We start from the raw sequence: 21976 nt of genomic DNA, 5'->3' as shown, positions 1-21976 counted from the left end.
TAAATTAGGTGAAGGGTGTCCAAGAGTCGACTGTGCAACATAGCACTTGACTCGTTTGAGTTAATATTTTTATATTTTCGTACTGTTCTCCTGCAATTTTTTATTTCAATCTTACGTACATATGTACACGAACTATATCGGGGTGAATTGTAGCTTCTGTGTGAGTTGACTTCACTGTCGACAGCTGGTTGTAAACTTTTATCGTTTGTTTCTACTTCATGTGCGAATAAAAACAATTATTATTGTATTAAAAAAATTGTTTAATTCCAATTGAAGTGAACTTTAAATTGAATTTTGAAGCAACAATCCCGATTCTGCTCATTTATAACCCATTTACTTATCTGTGATCGTTTGGACTGCATAATTTCAAAACTATAGTCCATCTTAAGCTGACTCCTCTGGCTGTACGGAAACACTGTCTGTTGTGTTTTCCTTAGCGATATTAGTGCAGTCTTCTGTCCATTGCTTGCCTCGCTGTTCATTTATTCTATCAGGAAAAGCACGCATTTGTCCTACTATATTTAGGGCTTACGTGAATATGAATACCAAGTTTGGTATACCTTAACCTTTCAAGATCCTTCCTAGAGACGAACAGCCGCTGGTAGATTTATAACATGCAGGATTTACAACAATAGGAAGAATTTATGCACATTTTGTATTATTTCATTTTTATTAGATTTTTCATAAATATTTACGCTTAAATTTATAACTAAATTGCTTATTTATGGGGATTTATTTAACAATTATAGCACATCGGGGATGTTCATATTTAAAAACAAAACTCCACTGCATACATATATAATTATTTTGCTAAATACATGTTTTGTAAGTTCAATTATTGAATGCAATTTGAATATGCTTTTTGATTTTTAGATCCCGAAAAATAAAATCAGAAATCAAAAATAATAGATTGCGCGCCAATTGTAGGCGAGTGCGAAAAACCGTTGCCTAGTTTTAGGCGAGCCCAGACATTTGTCTCACGATGAAATGCTCAAAAAAAGAGGCTTCGCGCTCATTAGCTATTCTCGTACAGTAACGCTCAATATACTATTTATATTAATTTTAATAAATTCACGCTTTGATTGCAACTGCCGCACCCACCAACATCCACATCCACATCCATGCCATCATGCCACATCTACTCGGCAACATTTGAGGGAACACTCTGTTGGGGCGATTGTGCGGGAGAGAGACTTCGGGGTGTGGCTGCCGTCGTGGGGGGTTCGGAGGCGCGCTGTTGGGCTTGGCTAATCAGCTCCTTGTTGAGACGGTAGCTGCTCATAACATTGGCACAGCTTTGATGAAAGTAGAAGTTACGACCGCGTAGAAATGCATCGGTGTTGAGATCTTTTATGCCTGTCTTGAAGGGAGAGCGAGACGGGGGGGTGAGAAAGACAGAAAGCTGAGGTTAGAGAGTTGTGAAGCATAGGGACGCGTAATCTGGGCATGCAAAAGTGCAGCGGAGAGATGGTGCGGTGATACATAGACGACTAAAGAGAACTGAAGCAAACTCAAATTACCTTACAAATGAAACATTTGTTTTCATCGTCCGGTTTTAAATCCGAACTAATTCCCACCTTTGTGTCCAATTGCGTTAATCCCGGCACGCCCATGGCGGAGAGTTGTGAGAGACTGCTGCTATCCATATGCTCGCCATATTTGGTGGCTGTGTTCGGATTATTGTTATTGTTGTTGCTGTGACCGATCTCCATGGGGCCAGGTTCGGTGCTGCTGACTTGGGGCTCTGAGCGCGGACGCTCTTCAGCGGGGGATATATTTTCCAGGCTTCTGCAGACGAAACCGAAGAGTTGTTAATTGTTATCGGTATTAACATAAATAAGCTAATGCCTGGAAGATTGATTTGGCTTGTGATTCTCTTGCAATGGATCATACCTGCTGCTTCCCACGTTCTCCTCCTGCCTGCGTGACTGTTTACTGTAGCCCGTTGACTTGCTTGTCAGTTTCACTGTCTCGTCATCATCGACAATGACATCCTCGTCGCTGTCGTTTTGGCACGATGCCGTATCCATAATTAGCTCTTTATTGCTGTGCTCACTGACGCCAACGCCGCAGGAATCCGCGTTGTAGTAGTGATGCGTTGTGGATGACAGCTCGTTGACGTTTTTCACTGTGGGTGGGGTTTTAGAGATTCGTTGAGCTCTGTGTCGGCTAATTAAGCCGTAGCTCTACTCACCGCTGATATGTGCCTGGGTTGTAGTCGCCTGATTGGCTACCTCCGATTGCCAGCTACTGCTGCTGGCGTTGGTGGTCACATCCTGCTCATCACTGTGCACGTCCTTTTGGTTAATGACACAGGCCGTGCGGTAGAGTATGCCATCAAGCTTGCCCGGCTGTGCGTGGCTGCTGTGCAACTGGGCATTTGAGCCAGCAGCCTGTGCAGTACTTGGCAGCTCGGAGCCCGAGTCAGGCACGTCGTCATTGCAGCTCTCCACATCGACGGTTTCGATTTCATCCTGCATTTTACCCTCTTCCTGCAAAGTGTTTAAATATATAAGATGAAAATGACTGGGTTTAGGACTATGCTGCGCACCTCGGAGGGCAGTTTTCCCGCCTCCAGTGCATATTTCCGTTTGCATATGGGACAGGAGCTGCAGTAGAGACTCTCCATCATGTACATTTCGCCGAACTTGCGCTTCCGCACCTTCAGTCGCAACCGGTTCTGGCGGTTGTTGCGTATTCGTTGAAACGTCTGCATCAAAATAGAATTGGGTAATTAAATAGGTGCATTGGTTCTTGAAGTACTTCGGAAACTACTACGGAAACAGAAGATCTTTTGATTACAAATAGGTCTAAAACTAGTATACCCTTTGGGTACAGGGTATAAAAAACTAAAATATCTGCAATTACAGGGGTTTGAAAATGAGAATTAATGATTCTCTCTTTTGGAGAAAATCAAGGTAAAGCACATTAAGATCCACGATGCATAAAAGCTAACGTTTATATTATGATGTATGATATATTTTTGGAGACATAAACATATTCGAAACATGCAATTGGATCAGGAAATGTTCTTGGGGCCTAATTAAAAACCGAAAAAGATATCAGTAAGATGCTAAAGTATGAAATGAATAGTAGCTGTTTAAGGTAAAAAAGTGGCACTTACCTCCCAGCGATTGTGACTGGTGCGAATGGCATTCTCCTGTGCCGGACATGGAGGCGCGAACATGTAGGTGGCCTGCAGATTGGCGCGCTCGAACCCGGCACTAAGCTTGTAAAGTCTGTCGAGCTCGGTGAGAAAATGTGTGTGCCACTCTTCAGCCGTCAGCTTGAGGCCGCACACGGGACAAAGCTCGGGAACAGCACCACCAGCTGCGGCCGCAGTCAGACCGCTGACCAGGCTTAGGCCACCGGGTACGGCCCGCAGCCCGGCCATGCTGAGGCTGGCCAGTGCCGCATGATGCGCTGCATGGTGGGAGAGCGGGTGTGGGTGTGCGTGGGAGTGGACGGTAATGTGATGCGTGGGTGTCGCCGTTACATGATGCTGGTGATGATGATGGTGTGATAGCGGTGGTTGATGCGCCAAATGCGTGCTCACGGTCACGCTGTTGTTGCTGTTGCTGTTGGCCATCGAGGCAGCCGTGCTGATGGCGGCCACAACCGAACTGGTGGAGCAGGAGCTGGAGCTGGAAGAGGAGGAGGCCACAGTGTGTGCCTTGCTCGCATTGTGCAGATCTGTCAAGTAGCAAGTGTAGCTTGTTGCTGTAGTTATTGGCATTACATTAGTCTAACCATTTCCCGCATACATCAATCAGTCGCGTAAAGCAATAAAAATTAAATGTGCGCAGCCTGCCGGAAAATATGTGTGCCCTTTCCGCCGCACACAGCCCCCGAGTAACCCTCGCATTGATTCAAGTTTGGCAATTGAAAATTCCAACACTGCTACCCCCTGCCCCCCCCTTCAATTCAACCATAAATTTCTCTCTGGCATTTTCTAATTGCATGCTACATATTTTTAACACGTACTTAGTGTGGCTGTAGCAGTCGTCAATTAATTCTGCTCGGACTCGTATATCGGACACGGTAACTTCCACTTCCCCCTACCCTGTTTCGGCTCTGACTAACTGTCAGACGCACGGAACCAGACCCGGAGTCGGCCAGGCATCCAAGCAAACCGACCCGGACAGCGACCACAATAAATGCAAACTGTGATCTGCACGTGACTCGGTGGCTGCAATTAAAATAATATAAAATATATATAAATAAAAATTATATTGGCCAAGCCGCAATTGTTGCTGACAATGGCTGTTTTTGTTGTTGCCACATACAGGAATAACACGTAATGGTAACTAGCAGCTCGGTTTTGCCACAACTTGCATTTTTCATCCAATTGAAAACCGTATTTAAAAGCAAAGAGTTGGTTCAGTCTGGTTCAAATGTTGAACCAGTCTAACGAATTCTATTTTATTTTTTACGTTAATTTGGCTACCCTCTGAGTGAATAAAAACATTTGGTCGCAGCGAGCAAGGAGTTGCAGTCTGCAAAAATAGCGACATCTTCTTTATTATTATAAAATGTTCTACTTTATTTTAGTAAGGTATTAAATGATATCAATGACAAATCTTAAGTAATAATATTATTTGTAGCGTTGCAAGATGATCAAAGTCGACTGCATCGATCTTTTTCGATTTTCTCAAAAACAAAATCGATTAATCGTTAGCCGATTGAAAGCAGTGTTGCCAGCTGGGCTTTTTCTCTGTCTAATCTGATCATTTTTTAAACCAATTGCGGTAAATTTCGAAATTGTAGAAGTAGCTTTCCAGAAATACTTGTTTTTTGTTTTAATATTGCCAACTTGTATATAAAAACTACGTAAATATATCATTGTTTTTATCTATGCCTGCCCGTGCCACCACTAGTCTAAACAAAACTACCATCTTTTCAAATGTAAAGTTTCTAATGTAATCCTGCCGGCATGTGTGGATTCCGAAAATGTAAGTCCTGGCTACACAGCAGTGACACGGACGAGCGAGTAGTGCCATTTGGCCAAGAATTTGAAAGTGAAGGTGCAAGTCACATTAGACGAACTAACTTCTACACCAAACAAAATGCACCAATATTATGAAAACCAATATTATGAAAATTCTGTTACAGCTACGAAGTTTCTTCTAAATATTTACATAAGATTGGAAGGAGTATTTTTATTTTATTTAAGAGCTAGATAAACCTAGATAAAATTATAAAAAATCGAGCATTAAACGTTATAATCAATGTGATAAATGTTGAAAAAGCTATTTCTTTAAATATATCCTTTTTGCACACTTTTTTGTTTTTGGGAAATTGGTCAGCTACTTTTCGCTCTCCTTTGCGTCAAAAGTTGTCATTATTGCTTTCAAATAATGACGTGCTAGTTTAAATATTTAACAAATATTTCACAAACAAATTGATTCTTATAAAAAATGTTAAACATCGATTAAATGAACTATGAGTTGCTTCTTATTGCAATATTTAATTAAAAGGATCTTCCATGTTTATTTATTTTCTATAATTAATCTAACTATGAATCTTCCTTCCAAATGTATCATTTCATTTGGTAAATAAAATGAAAGTAAGAAGGAATGTCAACGTATTTTAAATGCTCTTCATTTATTTTATAAACCCCATTTAGTTAAACAGCCATTTAGGTTGCGCAATAAGCCTTAAATAGGGCAGCTAACACAGTTGGATAAACCCTATCAGCAATACTATTCCGTCTGAACGATGTATCAGATGGGGCTGCAAAAAATAAGTGACTTGGTGGTGTTAGTTCAACATGTTTTACTGTTCCTGCTTTGTTATATGAATGTGGTTTAGGTATGGCGTAACAAAAACAACCGCCCAACAAAAACAGCCGCGGTTGCCATTTAAACATTGGCCAAAAATTTCATAACATGTCCCAAAGGGGCGGACACGCATATGAAATATGCGTTTCGTGTTTTTTCTTTGCTGCTTTGCCATTAATATTACAGAAATTAATATGAAAATTCCAAGTGTGCATTGAATATAATACATCACAATACTAACAATGCAATCAAAGCGATTTGCCACACTTGCCATGTGACGTGCGGCGCATCCTTTGAAGGGATATGCAGGAGCACTAGCAGAAAAAGGCGGCAACAAATGAGCAGGCATTATGAATTTTACGAGAATGTCGTTAAGCAGATGGATGGGGAGGGTAGGGGATGGGGTGGGGGCTAGAATTATAATTGGCTCAAGTGCAGTCGCGTGTTTGCTTGACTTAGCCTCTCTCTCATCTGAGTCAGCCATCGGCAGAGTAATTAGCTCAGAGGGCCGTCGTCGACGTCGTTCGTGCCGAAAGGATGCGTTGTGGTTTGACTTTGTTGTGAAGTGCGGCAAGGGTTGGGCTTCCGCTTGGAGTTTGGGGTTGTGAGCGCTACATTTCAATAAGCAGCTTGCCATTCTCAAAACACTTTATGGGCACCCTTCGCCAACCCTTTACGAAAATAAATATTTGAAATGCCTCGAGTTGCCTCGAGTTGGCTTTTGGCACTAAACAGTTTGCAACGCGTGTTAGGGGTATGCTGCGAGTATACGATTATGTATGTATGTATGTGGTGGTAGCAGGTAACTGGAATGCAAAGTGTGAAGGCAACAAACCGTTATCTTAGTTATCACACAGCAGTATATCGGGGATACAGATCGGTCATACAATCGATATGTGTATACAAGTATAGATGACCCAATTCACATAAAACGCAGCTAATTAAAATCGTATTATTTATATAAATTAATTAAGGGGCTTAAGTAAGCCAGTCTCACTGTCTAAATCCCAAAGACAAACAAAGTTCTGGCACACACATGCAAATACTTAGCTATGTAAGAGGCGGGGTTATTTGTTTTAAGCGCAAATGCAAATAATGGTACGAGAGTACGTTTGTCTGCTTTTGAAAATGAATCGAAAAAACAGGAAAGGGAGCTTTAAATAATATGTGATGAGATTTATACCTATAGTTGTAACATTTTGAGAAAAGAGTGCAACACCTGGGATAAAAATGAGTAATTTACTAGAAAAAGCCGTCCAACTCAATATACATAGTTTCGATGATAAATAATTTAGTATTCATGTAGAAATGCAGGAAGGGGGATTATAGCGATGGAACAGAGGTGCATTCTCAAAAGTAGAGAAAAGTGAACTGTTGAGGAAAGGTTGTGTGTGCTCGCAAAAAAAATAATTTCATGAAAAGTGAAAAAGTTTTAGCTGACAAATTATGTGAAAACGTAAACTAGTGACTGTTCTTTAAATAGGAGAGACAGACCTCGGCAGCTGGGTATCCATATGCAATTAGACATAAACATATACAAGGGCGTAGGTAGCTTTTACCAAATTTTGTTTATATAATGCACGATGCATTTAAAAAATAACTTATGCATACGATCAATGAAAAAATACGGTTACTAAGGAATACTACAAGAAAGTTTTGGAACCCTTGCGTGTATATCGCTGTACATAGTCTGTTCAAAAACATATAAATTTTGAATTGCTTTGAAAAGTATTTATTTATTCATCAATATCTTGTCCCTTTCAAAGCAATTCTCCTCAGATATAATGCAACTATGCCATGTCGCTTATGGCTCCCTGCGACTTTTTCCTATCCCCAAAACTGAAGAGACCACTTAAAGTAAAGCGTTTTGCCACAATTGATGAGATAAAATCGAAGAACGAGCTGATGGCCATACCGAAGCCATGCCGAAAAGCGCATTTTAGAAGTGCTTCTAGGATTCAAAGAAGTGCTGGTATAAGTGCATTATATCTAAGGTGGATTGTTTTAACGGGGATAAAATGGATATTGATAAATAAAAAAATACTTATAAAATCCAAATTCACCTTTTCTTTTGAATAGACCATGTATATACTTATATTCAAGTCTATTGCTTCTTCTGAATACAGAGAATGTATTTACATGGCTGGATTTAAAGACGAGAAGTAATGCCAAATCAGCAATGTTAATTTTAAATATTGATAGATGGATCATTGAGGGACATACAAAAAAGCACATAAATTCTTAGAGATAGCACCATAATTAGAATTAGATGATGACAAAAAACTATAAGTACACGATTCCTTATCGTATCCATTTGTGTCGCTATTTATATTTAAATTTAAAAGTTGATAACCTACTTTTCAACAAAGGATGCCAATTTTGCTTCCTTTTCGCGCCATAGAATCCATGATAGCAATATTGGATTTATTGATTTGCATTGATTAAATGAATCGTGAATGTTCGACCCAAATATCAATTATTTTGAATTTCTAATTATAAGAGAGAAAACGAAATACAATTCCGAATTTAATAAATGAAATAAATATTTAAATTATTATATAAACACATTTATTTTGCTGCTAATTCGATTTTCTAGTTTTAAACTGTCTTAAGCTAAATTTCTAATCGGTTATTGTAAGTAGATACCAGATTTTTTGACTTAAATGCGACTCTGGTATAATTTTAAAATTTCCAAACAAATCTGTTGGAAATAGTGGAAAATCTAAATGTTTTATGCTTTAAGACTGTGTCTGTCGTTACTACTTTTTAAAATTTTGCAATAACTAAAGCGTGAGGACAATTAGCATTTGGATTTCTGCTTTTGGCTCGGACGAACGGCTTTGATCAGCTTAAACCCAGATAAGTGGCCACTGCCCTCAGATATAGCTAACAAAATATTTCTAAATTGATTTAAATGTCTGGATGAATGCGAAAAACTAATAAAAAAGTAAAACGCCTCCACTGCCAGCGGCCTGCCCATCGACCTTCGAGCCGCCCCACTCCTTTTCGCCTGCCTGCCTGTCAAAGTTAAGTTACTGAAGCGTTAAAATTGCGCACCAAAAATAAGGAAAAAAATGTGTGCAAGTGGAATTGAAACAAATACAGGAAGATTTTTATCAAAAAGGCTGTCGTTCGCCCAGCCACCAAGCCCCCTTCCTCCGGACGTTTTTCACGTTTATCGCAAAATATTTGCAACATGCAAATTTGTAAAGTAAATATAAAAGTACAAGCCCAACCCTGTTTTAGGCAGCCCGAACTTACGTCTCAAATCCCGGGGATCCTGAGAGTTATTGCTGCGCGGACTTTCACCCTTCTCAACGGCATCGTAATCCTGTGAGCCCTCCATGGACTCATGTGATGTGCATGTGGGGCTGGCCGAGTCCGTGCGAAAGGATTCGCTGCCATTGAAGAGATTCTGTGAAGATGCCAAAGAAATCCAATTATGACAAGTGTCAATCTATCGCGATTAGAAAGAAGCCTTTGCCTGAACTCACCTGATCCAGCGATATGCCAATGTATTTGGGTGGCGAGAAGGCCGACGGCAATGAGAAGTTGGAAAGCACTGAGTGTTTGCCCAGCGGCGATCGCTCGCTGGCAAAGTAACTGGCGGGAGCTCCGGCGGCGGCTGCAGCAGCCGCAGCCCCATTGGCTGCCAGCATACCATGGTTGAGGGTCTGCAGCAGATGCGGATGGAAGTTGTGCAGCAAGTGCGTGCCGTAGTTGCCGACTAGTGACATGTTATGTAGATCTTTGGCGTCAGGTAGCTGCAGGAGCGGACCGAGAAATATAATGGAGAGACATGTAGAGCAACTTTGATGTACAAGTAATCGTTTGTATAGTGTCCCGAGCTCCCACATCCACTTGCCAGCATTTTGTTTTCCACTCAAGCAAACTTTGTCCGCCACTGCAGACAAATTTGTATGTAAATTTTTGCAAATTATGTATCCATGAGTGTGTGTGGGTTTAGTACTTGTCACACATGTCGTCGCTTATGTCGCATCTCTTCGTCAGTCTGCTTGTCTGTCTGCCTGCCTGCCTGCCTGTTTGTCTGTCTGTCTGCCGCTTAACACTCATTTGGCTCAATTTGTTATAAACGCTTTCCCAGTGTTTATCCTTTGCTGTTTTTATCATCGGGTGCCCGACCCTCAAACACACACACACACACCCCATATCATTTACAAAGCCCTCATGTGTGTATGTGTGTGTGTGTGTGGTGCGAATTTTTCTCGTTATTTTACACCCCATTTCCATTCCAATCGCACAGCCCCCACCCCTCGCACGCATGACACAGTTTATGCCCCAATATCGTCACTCGAAAATCTCTCAATTTTGCGCCGTTTAACATTTATTTGTCGTAAATTAAACATTTCCCCCTCATTGGAAACATTCTTAACGTTTGTTTTGTTTTAGATTTATTTATCCTTTTTCTATACCGTATGTAATACCATTTCTTAGATTTCAAATGTTTTTTTCCCATTAAACAGGAACGATAAAAACTGTTTTTTAGAAAACTAGGATATTTCATAGGTACGTGCTAAGTTCACGCATTAATTAAGGCTTGAAAAGTTGAAATTTATTCATTTCAACTTCTGAGTGAAGTAAAAATACTTGGTGGAGACAGCGGATAGCAACATACAAAATATTATTTCATTTCAAACTTTCAAAACAAATCAGCCAGATTATTGGTGCGATATAGCGAACATACATTTTCGAGATTGGAATCCCAAAAATTTGTCTTCTTAAAAAAATATCTTTATTCGAATCCTGGATATACTTACAAGTATTATAAGTATATAAGACAAAAGTTCCCTATAACGTATACCTGCATATAAATTATGATTTCTAAATCTAAGCTATTTGGATTAAAGATACTTAAATATGAACTTCATATGAATTTAAATAATGCGTTATATTTTTGTAATAAACCAAAATTTCGTTGTTCAGTAAAACGAACTAAAAAGTTATAAAGGTTTTGGAATGTAGATGTTGATAGAATTTTGTTCAAAATATAGTTCATATCTTTAATGAATAATCAAAATAATATATTTCATAGTTTCAATGAAAAATTCAAAACAATTACAAAATGATTAATTTTTTACAGAATTTCACAGGTTACAGTTCAGATACGAAAAGTACGCCAGTATATCGGAAATTATTTTAGAATACTGCAATTAGAATGTTTTAAGAAATGGTTTCGATTAATTTCCAGTACTTAAATATTGTAATTTGTTGTAGCTCTTTATTTCTTACTACTCTGTTTAAATCATATTGTTTCGATGACCGTTTAAAAAATGAGTAATGATTGTAACAGGCTGATTGTCGCGATCTGTATGGTTTAAAGGTATTCGAATGTAGATAGTGGAAGAATTTTGTTCCAAATATTCTTCATCCATTTTAAGAATAATCTAAATAATATTTTTAATAGTTTCAATATAAATTAAAATCAATTATAAAAGTTATAAAAATATTATATATGTGAAATTAGAATTTCACAAGTTATAGTTCAGATTCGACAAGTATGTATCGGAAAGTATTTTAGAATATTGCAATCCGAATATGCTTTAAGAAATTGGTCGATGAAGTTACAGTATTTAAAGATAGTAATTTTTTGGAGATCTTTATTTTTTACTACTCTCTACACATTCTACCCATGTGTCTCTATTTGTGCTAAGAATGTTTCTTTCTTAGCATCTCTTGCTAGTCTTCAAGATTTTACTCACACCCATCACATACACGTATACATAATTGCATAATTTTTACGCCAAGTCATGTAGAGCGCATAATTTTTACAAGCTGCCATTTAATGCGCATATTTATGCGCAAATTTTACGCTTACTTAGTCTGTGAAAGGGCAACGTCAGGGAACAGAATCTATAGAGTCATTCAGAAACCCATACTCTTAGGTGCCCATAAGAGTGGATAGGTTAGAGTTTTATGAGGCTATGCAAGAAATGAGGGCATTTAAGTCAGATGTGAAAATATTAAACATAAAAACAACCCTATTAAATATGAAATTGCTACCGGAAAGAAATGGTTAAATGTGTAGGTGCCACAATTTGGAAATGATTCCAATTTTTTATGTTCATCAATACTTGAGTTCTATTACTTATCTATACTTACAATTTTCTTTTGTGGATGACAGTCTTAATTATTTGAGTAAATAATAAATATAAAATAGTCTAACTCAGAAAATGCTGTTGTCCGTTATAAGTATGGACTATGTAGGTATTCCAAATTTCGCCTCAAAATCAATTCTCAGTGCCACAGAAATCTCTTCTGGGAGGGATCTCGTATGTCTCGTATTGATGGAAAATAACTTTAAATTATTGCGTTTAATTATCTAAAAAACTCTTTAATAATATTTTATGCTAAGTAGCTAATTTACTAAAACTGGGAACGAGAACAGAAAAATATGAAAATACGGAACTGCCAGGTTTAGTTTCGTGCGCTGTCAACCCTATTTAGTTTCTTAGACTACTTCATAGTCAGTCAGCTGTGGGAGGGAAAGTTCTAATAAATGAAATCCTTCGAAGTTCTGTAGCACCGACGTATTTTTCTTTGAGATTTCAAAAACAACTGCAGCCGAAATGTCAGGAGTTTTCTTTATACCCCTGTGTATCATTAGTCTCAGTTTACTCCCTTTTCGTAGAAGCATAGAAGTAGTAGCGACAATTTTCCCATAAATTAACGCTTATCGAAACGTTGACACACAAAACTTAGCACCTCAGTTCAGCTTACTGACAAATCCAAAACAGATTGCTTCATATCAGTAACCATATCATCATATGCCTCCATGGCCGTGCAGATTGTTCTTATTCCTGTTGCTAATGAGTGCCAAAATGTTTAAAAGCTGTTGCCACAAACAAATGCAAGTCATCACGGCACCCATTAGACAATTATAAATTGCAATCTGTATGAGTGGGTGAGTGGGTGGGTGGGTGTCAGGACGAGGGCGGGTTGTTTGGTCAACGTGCGTATCGCCATTGTATGAATTGCACTTTGCCTAAACACACTTAAGCCCCAATGAGTGGCACTGATTAAATGTCTGGCACACATGTGTGACCCGCTTGGTGGGGGTACATGCAAAGCTCTGGTCGTGGTTGTGTCCATGATGGGGCTGCTGGGGACTGCCTCGAGTGGTCAACCACTGTGGCCCTTGAATATGGCTGTGTGCTGTGCCGACTTGGAAAGCTGCCAGCGCTGGAGATGCGTTTTTAATGAGTTGCGCTAATATTTGCCCACTTATTGATTTATGCGTGTTAATCAAGGCAGCAGGTGTCGTTTTACTCCCCACCCCCCCATTGGTATTTGTGCTCATACACCCTCTGAATCTGGTAGCTACTGGCGTCCCGTCTCTCTCATTGTTTGCTTTTCTATTAGAGGCATTAAAAATGTAGCCGGGTGATTTGTTACCAAAAATGAAAATTCCTCGCTGAGGGTTGTTAGCATTGCAGAGATTTGCATAATGCGCTTGTTTGCTTTTAACACTTGAATTATTGGCATTTATCATGGGGCTGGTGTCAATGCCAGGCAGCTGTGCGAAGCGGCCAGCTTAGCAAACTTGTAGATACATAGCACAAGTACAATGTTGTATGTTGTTGGCTTGCAACTCTCTGCTACACAAGCAGACAGCAATAATGGCTTAATTACAACAACACGATAACGAGCAGCGAGCCATTCTATACATACAATTGCCAATTTCATTTAAGTTGCCAATAAAGTAGAAGAGACACAAATAAAGACTCTCAACACGCCGCAAATAAATCTCAATTTGTGGCCAAGCTAGAAAAACTTGAGCCAGCAATTGGCAATTTTCTCTCACTAAATGCCTCGATTTATGGTTCTAAACGGCAATTTTGACTTACAAGCTTGGTTTGGCAGTCGTAGTAAGAAATATTGCTGCATAAGCCTAGGCTTGTTCACTGTTTTGTTTTTTTTTTTTTGTCCAACTATCAACAATGAGAGGAGGAAAGGAGGAGGAGGAAGGGGAGAGGAAAGGAAGTGTGTACGATGTGTCCATTAAGCACCAGAAAACAAAATCTTATTAGGTTTATAAATATTTTTTAAAACCATTTTCAAAATTCATTTCCAAATAAAAAATACAAATATTTGGCTTAACTAGAATTGTATTGAATTAAAAGAATTCACATACAGGCATATACATTTTTAATAAACAACAGTTTTTTTTACTAAAAAAAACAGCTATTCATTTACTTGTAAATTAGAACGAATTTGTTCAAAGCTACATATACTTGTATTTATGAGAAATTGATTTCACTTAATAAAATATTAAGCATGCACCCATAATCTATGTTAGGGGAATGTCAGATGATGTCAAACAATTTTCAAAATAATATTTTTTAACTGAACACGATTTTCCAATACTTTGCTTGGTATACTTGGTTTCTTCAAACAAACATTTAAAAGTGATGGAAAGTTTAATCGAAACAGATGCTGGCCGTTACTCTACTCACCATAGAAAGTAAGGGTGTACACACTCTTATCCATAGTTTAATAAGCATTAGTGTACACACTGAGAGCATGCTCGCTCTCAGAGGTACACAAGTAATAAAGAGAACATCACTTTTTAATCTTTCCTTATGCAAGACGGTTGTAAACGTAAAGTGTGCTTTGTTAAAATAAATACATACATACATATATATTTAAAAACCTGACTTTGCTAATACAATATATAATTTATAAAACAACAACAAAAAATGGTATTAAGTTAGTTGAGTGTTAAGTTAGGTTTAAGTCATTAAGAGTATGGGTTTTTTGTATACTTTTTCCCGCTTTCCCGTCACAATTGTTCTTCAACTTTTTATATTTCTCCATTTTTTTTAAATTAAGTAGAAAAGTCTAAGCTGCCTGTTTAACATTAAGATATCTTTACCTCACTTGTAAATTCATATTGTTTTTAAGAAAAGCGAAATAATTGAAATTTAAGATTAAAAGATATGCTGGTTCAGTTTTCAAATTTGCCTTCATTCCTAGGTTTCACGTAGATTGCAGATCGCCTCGAACTGAATTCCCTTCTGCTGTCCACTTGTACCAACACCATTAATCGCTCGGACTGCTTGTTATATGGTTGGCTGCCTGGGCACTTGGTGCTACCTCCTGATGAATTGCTATAAATTAAATTAAGCACACTCATACATACTCGCTCTCGCACTAACAAAAACACAGCTACACGTATTTAATAAGTGCCGGGAAAAAATTATATTTCATGTGTTGTCTGCCTGTCCCATAATTTTCTGCACGTTGCTCGCCGGGGTGGCAGGGGCCGGGGCGCCACAGCCATAGTATTTTTTGCGTCCGTCTGTTTACCTTTGTTGTTGTCGTTGTTGTGGTTACAAAATTGTTATGGTGACTTTTTTATTCGTCCACCCGCCCGTCTGATGGTGGTTAAAATGTGTGCATGTCCTCGTTCTCGTACTGTGCCGTGAGGGCGACATTAAACCATTTGACATTGGATTTAATATGCCCGCTCAACTTGATATTATTAATTTTTATTGTTCGATTTTGCGCATGGCTATAAATTTTGTGGCGAACACCCGAAAGGGATACTTGTGCTTTGAATAGAGTGAAATATTTGTTGGAATATTATGATTAGCAGGTTTTCCAATTGCCTGTTTAGTCGGATATACTTGTATACTTGGTGTTTGACACAAAGATAATGAAACGAACTTGTAAACTAAATCCAGAGGGAATGCTAACAAAATTTTCACAATTCGGTATGGCTTTAACAATGTAGTGACCTGCTCATATATCTGCAATGAGTATACTGGCGAGAACTCTTTATGGAAGACCAGATGAGTATTTGAAAATCTCTTAAGTCTACAAGTCTTAGTACGATCTCATGAATGACAAAGGCGATAAGGCAAGAAGATGCCACTGTCGAAATAAAATGTCTTTGTAACTGTTCAGTTCTAAGCCAGTATTAAATTAAGTACAGAATGGAAGTCCACATGTTATGGATGGACTTCCAATAAAACCATTCAACGATTATACATCTCATTTTAATTTTGAGTATCCAATAGAATAATCAAACTATGAATACAACCGAAATGCCTCCGAAAGGTTCAACCCATATATGTATGTATATTTCTCCAACTGCGATGAACAACGATGACCCTTTTTAACAACTTGTTATTCAGAATTTGTGAATGCCATCGAAACAACTATCCTTAAGGGACAACATTTTTAATAAATTATGAAATTCGTAAATCCAGCACTAGAATTGAATATATTGTGTTTTGTGTGTGAATTTGAAGCACAATGGTAGACCATATATGTATGTATAATACTTTGCATCGAGGCTCTTTTTGATAGACACAGACAATGTCTGATCACTATAGTATTTGGAAAATGTCATGGAAATTATATATGTATATGAAACCATTCTTATATGGGTCGTTATGCACATTATGTATGTATGTATCTGGTTTAATAAAATAAACAGAAATCGTTGTTTTTTCACTGATTTTTAAGGATTTCAGACATAAGGAACCAATCACCTATTTTTGCATATGATCAATGTCTTTTTGCACGGTTTTTTCTGGAACCAATCTACCGTGTAAAAACAGAATTAGGTATAATTTAAAATGAGTTTCTTTATCAAAATATTTTTAATACCATTCATGAGTTGTGGATAGTGACTAAAAGAATACTAGTATAAAATACTTCATTTTGAAAGATTAGATAGTATGGACACAGAATGGAATATTGTTCTCGATCCATGACTATGAAGTATACAAGTTTATATTACAGTCAAGCGTATATAGCATTCGTGCAGATGGAGACAGTTTCTTAGCTCGTCTTTTATAAAACAAGATATGTTTTGGGATCAATATTGAATCAATAATTCAAATTACTTATTGTTAATGGTTTTTTGTTTGCTAAATTTATGACTAGCAACATCATTCACTAGAGCATTCAGAATATCCAAGATGTGAAAGAAAAGGCCACTTCATTAGATTATATTTACTTCAGTCGTTTCTGAGCGTTTTGACAATAAAACAATAAAATTAGGTTAAGTCGACAAATCTACATTTTGGAGCTAAATATGAAGGTATACCACCACCCAATTCATCTATTTAATCCGCCCAAGTGTTTAAATGTAATGTAGAAGCAGTCAAAGCAGTTAATACATTCAAATAAATGGCCAAATGCCATTTGTTCCTTAATACTTCAGCGCTGGCTTAGAATATGATTGCTCTGAATTCTCTAATTTTGTGTATGTTCAGGTATTTTCGTATTTTCATACTTAATTGCGTAAAAAGTCTGATATTGCAGTTATTTTTTTAATTTCCGAAATTCTGAATTCTAGCATTATACCAACTGATCATCCAGCATGCCATTGTGCTCCTTTTCCTATCAACGAGCACACATCCAAAGCGTTGGACATATTGTTGTCATGTTTAACATATCTTAACTCTACTTCCATCCAGTTTCAAACAACGCCAGTTAGGTGCGCCATAGTGCCGAAGAGGCAGCTCGTCCGAGTTGATCAGCTCCCCCTTCTTCATCATTTGTAGCATCAGCGTCAAGACTATTGCTCATGTTTAAAATGATGACAGCAACAACGTCAACAAGAACGGGGAGGACTCGAATGCAACGCCGCCGCTGCCTCCTTCGGTAGTCGCAAAACGTTTAGCTATGCAGCGGTCCGGTTCTCTACTCGACCGGGCCTTCTCCTACGTCCATCAGACAGCTATCATAAATCTGTTCGTCGCAAAAATCTGCACACAATGGGGCGTTTGCAAACGCATTCCGAGATCGCTGAATTGCCAGTCCGACTTGGTTAAACGCGAACCGTTTCAGATACTGTTGTGGTTGTTGTTGCTCCGTGCGCTGGAATGTGAAGCACTGCCAATGCGCTCATAAGCTGACTGACTGTCTGGCTGTCTGTCTGTCTCTCGGACGGTTTGAATGTTGCCAAGCTGAGATCGAACTTTGTTTGCTACAATGCTTCGTCTGCTTGTTGACTGTAGTAGTAGTTGTTGTTGTTGTTGTTTTACAATAAGCATTGTGTTGGCCGGTGTGCTGATTTATAGGTGGCCAAGTTGGCTACTTGGCTACTGCCCCGATCGGCACAGTTTATGATTTTAATTTTGTATGGCAAGCGAAGTCAGCGAGGTAGCATTTGTCATAAATATGTCGCACCCCTGCCCGCTGGACCACTTGACCTCTTCTCCCCCCCTCGGAATGGTTGTATTTACTTACTCTTGCTGGAAACGGACGTTGTCCTCGCAAAGCTTCATGCAAGCCGGAAGCGGCCTCGGAGAGCACAACAAGCGCTTGTGAAGGCAAATGGCTGTTGCCAAATGCGTTGCTTTCCATAACCACCAGCAAAGGGGGGCAGAGCAGAGCGGCCGCTCCGCCTGTGGGGATGTATTATTTATTTAGTTTCAACTAATTTGGCACTGTCAACGTGGCGTATGCGTAACATTTGCTGCACCACTTTCACTCGATACTTTGTTGTAGTAGTTTCAATTTATTATGTATTTTTTTTTTTTTGGTTATTATTAATTGTGAGTCGCATTAAAAATTGCTATTGACATTTTGTGTGGCACGCGCGTGACTTGTCGGGACTGTGGCACAAATGAAAACGAAGTTAATTTTATTAATCAACTCCTTAATCGACACATACATATACTCGTATGTATGTATGCATAGGTGTGAGGATATACATATGCAATTACATGCATACATATGTATGTACTATATGTATGTATGTTTGTTTATGACACGTGACACACGCGTCGGCAGAAATCAGCACCAACAGCAGCAAAAATCCGTACGCGCTCAACTTGCAACACCCGCACGAACGCGTTGCAAAAGTCAAACTGACTGCCTCTGCCTAGCTCCCTGTCTGACAGCCCTGCCGCCTGGCTGGCTGCTGTGTAGTCCATAAAAACGAGTTTTCTTCGCTGCCGCAGTCGCTGCTGCTGCGCAGTGTATTTGACATCGCCGCCTTCATCATTCGTTGATTGGCTGCGAAGTCGAACCGGTTTGGCTCAGCAGTTCCTGAGTCTACTGTTAGCTCGCTTGCACATCCAGCTACAGGCAATATGGTTCCCTATCTCTTGCTCTCTCGCTCTCTCTCTCTCTCTCTCTCTCTCTCTTACTCCCTGTGTACTGTGTACGCTCCATATGTTGCGCTTCATTTATCAGGCAACTGCGTCCTCCACCACCACCAGCAGAGCCAGCAAGCAACTGCTGCTCAAAATTTACATTATGTTTACCTCTTTAGTCAGTTTGTTTGTGTATTATTATTCCAAAATGGTTGTGTGTCCGGCTACCCGCCCACTGTCCAACCAACCGACCATCCGCCTGTTTGTCTGTTTATCTCTGGCTATTCTACGCCTGTTTGTCTGCCGCTGGCTGCTGTTGTTCTTAGTGTTGTTGTAGCTTGGCAGCCACCTGGGTTCCATTGCCTGACATTTTGTGTAAATAAACCAGCGCATGAAGCTGAAACTCATGGCGAAGCATTTTTACTTTGGCATATGCTTGCTGTTGGCATTTCGTTGTTGTTGTATCTGTAGTTGTTGTAGTTGTTGTTGACTGGACAGTGACTGCAAGTATCTTTGAGATTTTTATATATTTTTTTTTGCGGCAGTGCAGCGCTGCTGGCAGCTTGTGTTGCCTTTTTATACATTGGACACTTAATATAGCACATTTCTGTGGCAAGTTATTGGCAAGTTGTTGGTGAGTTTTGGGTAGGAGAATGCAAGCAATAGTTGTACTATACTAGTACGTCCATACATGTGGTAAGTATGGAATTGTTATGGAAGTTCGATGCCAATTTAAGAACGTATTTTGAAGTATTCGAATACCTAATAAACGACCGATTATAGCAGGACTATATTATATATATTGATTGATTATATTATACTTACATATATACATACATACTTTCATTACAAGACCGTTTTGTTATAAAGAATGATATTTTCCACTATTGATGTACAATTGCGTAAATTTCTCAATAATTATCAATGTTGGTGAACAACTAATTATATCTACTTGTCATATTAATAGCTTTGTATTTATACGTAACACCTGCTGAAACCCCACTTGGGAGTTCTAGTCTATTTGTGTCTCTATTATAAATTTGAATTTCAAATTTATTGCAAATTCCAGAATATCTAAGTAGGAAAATTACTTTGAAATATTAAGTACAAAATGGTCTAGAGCTATTATGCAGATCTATTTGAGATAATTTCATACTATATTCATAAAGATTCTAGTACGAAAAATATTGAGCAATATGAAGTCTGAAATGGCCATACCAATTCAACCTTGCAATGCAACTGTTGGATCATTCGCAAAGGCACTTCGTTTCCAACTCAGTAGCTGTTCAGTCATATTAATTTTGCATAATATCTGACAGATGGTGTAGCTTGATCAGATCTTCAATAAGAGAGACACAAACCCATACGCCAAGTCGTGGCACTCATTCTGTAGTGCTGATCATACGTGGATCTATCAGTAAGTTCACCAGTTACAAATAAAGATGCTAGTTTTGTTCTGGTGTTTTCCAAGCTCGTAAAAACTTGCCTCCTAACGTTTTGACGTGCGTTGTTTAAATATATACTTTGTAAATACCTAGTTGTCTCCGAACATACTTTGTTTATAAAAACCAGTTAAGAAATTATTTTGATTGAATGGACCCCTCACTATGTCCATTCTCATGGGCCACGAACTGTATCCGTATTACATAAACATTTATAACAAAGCAATGTTTCTTAATTTAGGATTTGGAGAATAACAAATACATTGTCAATGTGCAATTTGGTGTCAAAATATTTATAAGCAAGAATCATCAGGATTTTATCACATATTAGAGATAGTCTGTCTCGACATTTTAGATATGTCCTTCAAAAAAAAAGCACCGCAAGAATGACTTTGCGATTTGGATTCGTATCGTCATTGTGATCATAGATAATTAATAGCATCAATGCTACAAGATGTTGTCACTCGCTCAAAACAATATAACTTCAACTTTTCAGTGAAGGGTATAACGAGGACAGCATTTGCAGGCACTTCCAAAATGTAATGTACAACAAAAAGAGCAGCTTCTGCTTTGGCCTTTTCCAGCCACTAGTGCTCTAAGTCCACTGCCAAGCCAATGGCGGGCCTGATCGCCACTTTCAGTAGCAAGTATATATATATATAGTATGTACATGTACATATGTATGTGTGAGCACGAACATGGCCAACTAAATAAAGTATTTTGTTGCAATTTAGTCAGATAAAAGCAAAAAATGCCTTAGCTCTCACAAAGAAATGCGAAAAAATGGCGATAAGACTGTGCCGTACTGGCTGCAAAAAGCATTTTGACATGTTTATGGCTCTGTCTGTCAAGTCAGCACTTAGCAGCGCCCCCCTCTTGCCATTTCCCCCACCAATCGTGGGCATTAATTGGTTTCCTAGTAAATTTTCTTTTGACCATGTTTGGTCATCGCCTCACTTGACTTGACGCGTCTTGACTTGGCTTGACTTGACTTGGCTTGACTTGACTTGGCTTGGTTCGTATCGACTTGACTTGACATGGCTAATTTTTTGCTCATTAAATTTACATTTCAAGAATTCCTGCGCAGAGCTGCACTTTATAATTTCTGTGTTCGCTGGTTTATTACAGAAGTCGCTGAGCACACACCCACCGAAGCCACCGAAGCCACCGGCGGAAGGGAGCCCGACAGAGATAGCGAGGTGCTGCTCTACTGTCTGGCGCATGCGTGGAACTCAAGGTAGCCTACATAATGTGTCTATTCCGCTGCTGCTATGTAACTGTAACCAAGTATATAGCAGCCAGCAGCACTCCACTTGACACTAGCAGCCAGTTCGAGTAACTAAGTCAGGACTCGACTGCCATGTACAGCGTCGCTTCGACTTGGACTCTACTGCATTTCGCAGGCAGTAGATTTTTCATTTTATTTATGCGCTGCTGCTTCTGCTGTGGCTGCTGCTGCTGCTGCTGCTGGCACCCTCCCTCTCCACCCCCTGCTCCCAACGACGCCTCTGCTGATTGCTAAACTTTTTCTGCCTCCACTGTTGTCAGTTTGTCAGCTTGGCTACAAAATTAAATACTTGTCTTTGTTTTTTATGAGTGCTGTCATGTGCTCCGCGTCCCGTGGTCCTCTCTTCGCCCATGCATCGGGTGTGGGTGTTGCCATGAGCTGTTCGAGCAC

The 21976-nt window shown here is 39.1% G+C and overlaps 1 protein-coding gene across 2 annotated transcripts; it reads right to left on the bottom strand.

Moving 5' to 3' along the window:
* Positions 1 to 940: 940 nt before the first annotated feature.
* On the bottom strand, positions 941 to 18133 carry LOC115620308 (protein Teyrha-meyrha). 2 transcript variants are annotated; one of them, XM_030513505.1, is made up of 9 exons: positions 18006 to 18133; positions 9275 to 9544; positions 9042 to 9195; positions 3125 to 3693; positions 2552 to 2710; positions 2195 to 2492; positions 1894 to 2128; positions 1578 to 1788; positions 941 to 1360 (listed from the first exon to the last, which is right to left on the bottom strand). In XM_030513505.1, exons 1-9 carry the CDS (start codon positions 18120 to 18122, stop codon positions 1139 to 1141), a joined length of 2235 nt encoding a protein of 744 aa, XP_030369365.1. In that variant the 5' UTR covers positions 18123 to 18133; the 3' UTR covers positions 941 to 1138. The 2 variants fall into 2 exon arrangements, with proteins under 2 accessions (XP_030369365.1, XP_030369355.1); XM_030513495.1 differs by having other exon boundaries at positions 1521 to 1788; positions 9275 to 9572; positions 18004 to 18122.
* Between the last annotated feature and the right edge of the window lie 3843 nt (positions 18134 to 21976).

This window comes from Scaptodrosophila lebanonensis, unplaced genomic scaffold, assembly GCF_003285725.1.
Source record: "Scaptodrosophila lebanonensis strain 11010-0011.00,11010-0021.00 unplaced genomic scaffold, SlebRS2 tig00000001-arrow-pilon, whole genome shotgun sequence".
NCBI classification, from domain to species: domain Eukaryota; kingdom Metazoa; phylum Arthropoda; class Insecta; order Diptera; family Drosophilidae; genus Scaptodrosophila; species Scaptodrosophila lebanonensis.
This window is presented reverse-complemented; position numbering and strand designations above follow the sequence as displayed.

What these genes read in the sequence shown, in the direction of transcription:
- LOC115620308 (XM_030513495.1), bottom strand. Translation starts at nt 18,122, where the DNA reads ATGGAAAGCAACGCATTTGGCAACAGCCATTTGCCTTCACAAGCGCTT. An exon ending in CGTCCGTTTCCAGCAAGAGT is followed by an intron (nt 9,573 to 18,003) that starts AAGTAAATACAA and finishes TACATGTCTCTC; the next exon opens with CATTATATTTCTCGGTCCGC. An exon ending in AACCCAGGCACATATCAGCG is followed by an intron (nt 2,129 to 2,194) that starts GTGAGTAGAGCT and finishes CCCCACCCACAG; the next exon opens with TGAAAAACGTCAACGAGCTG.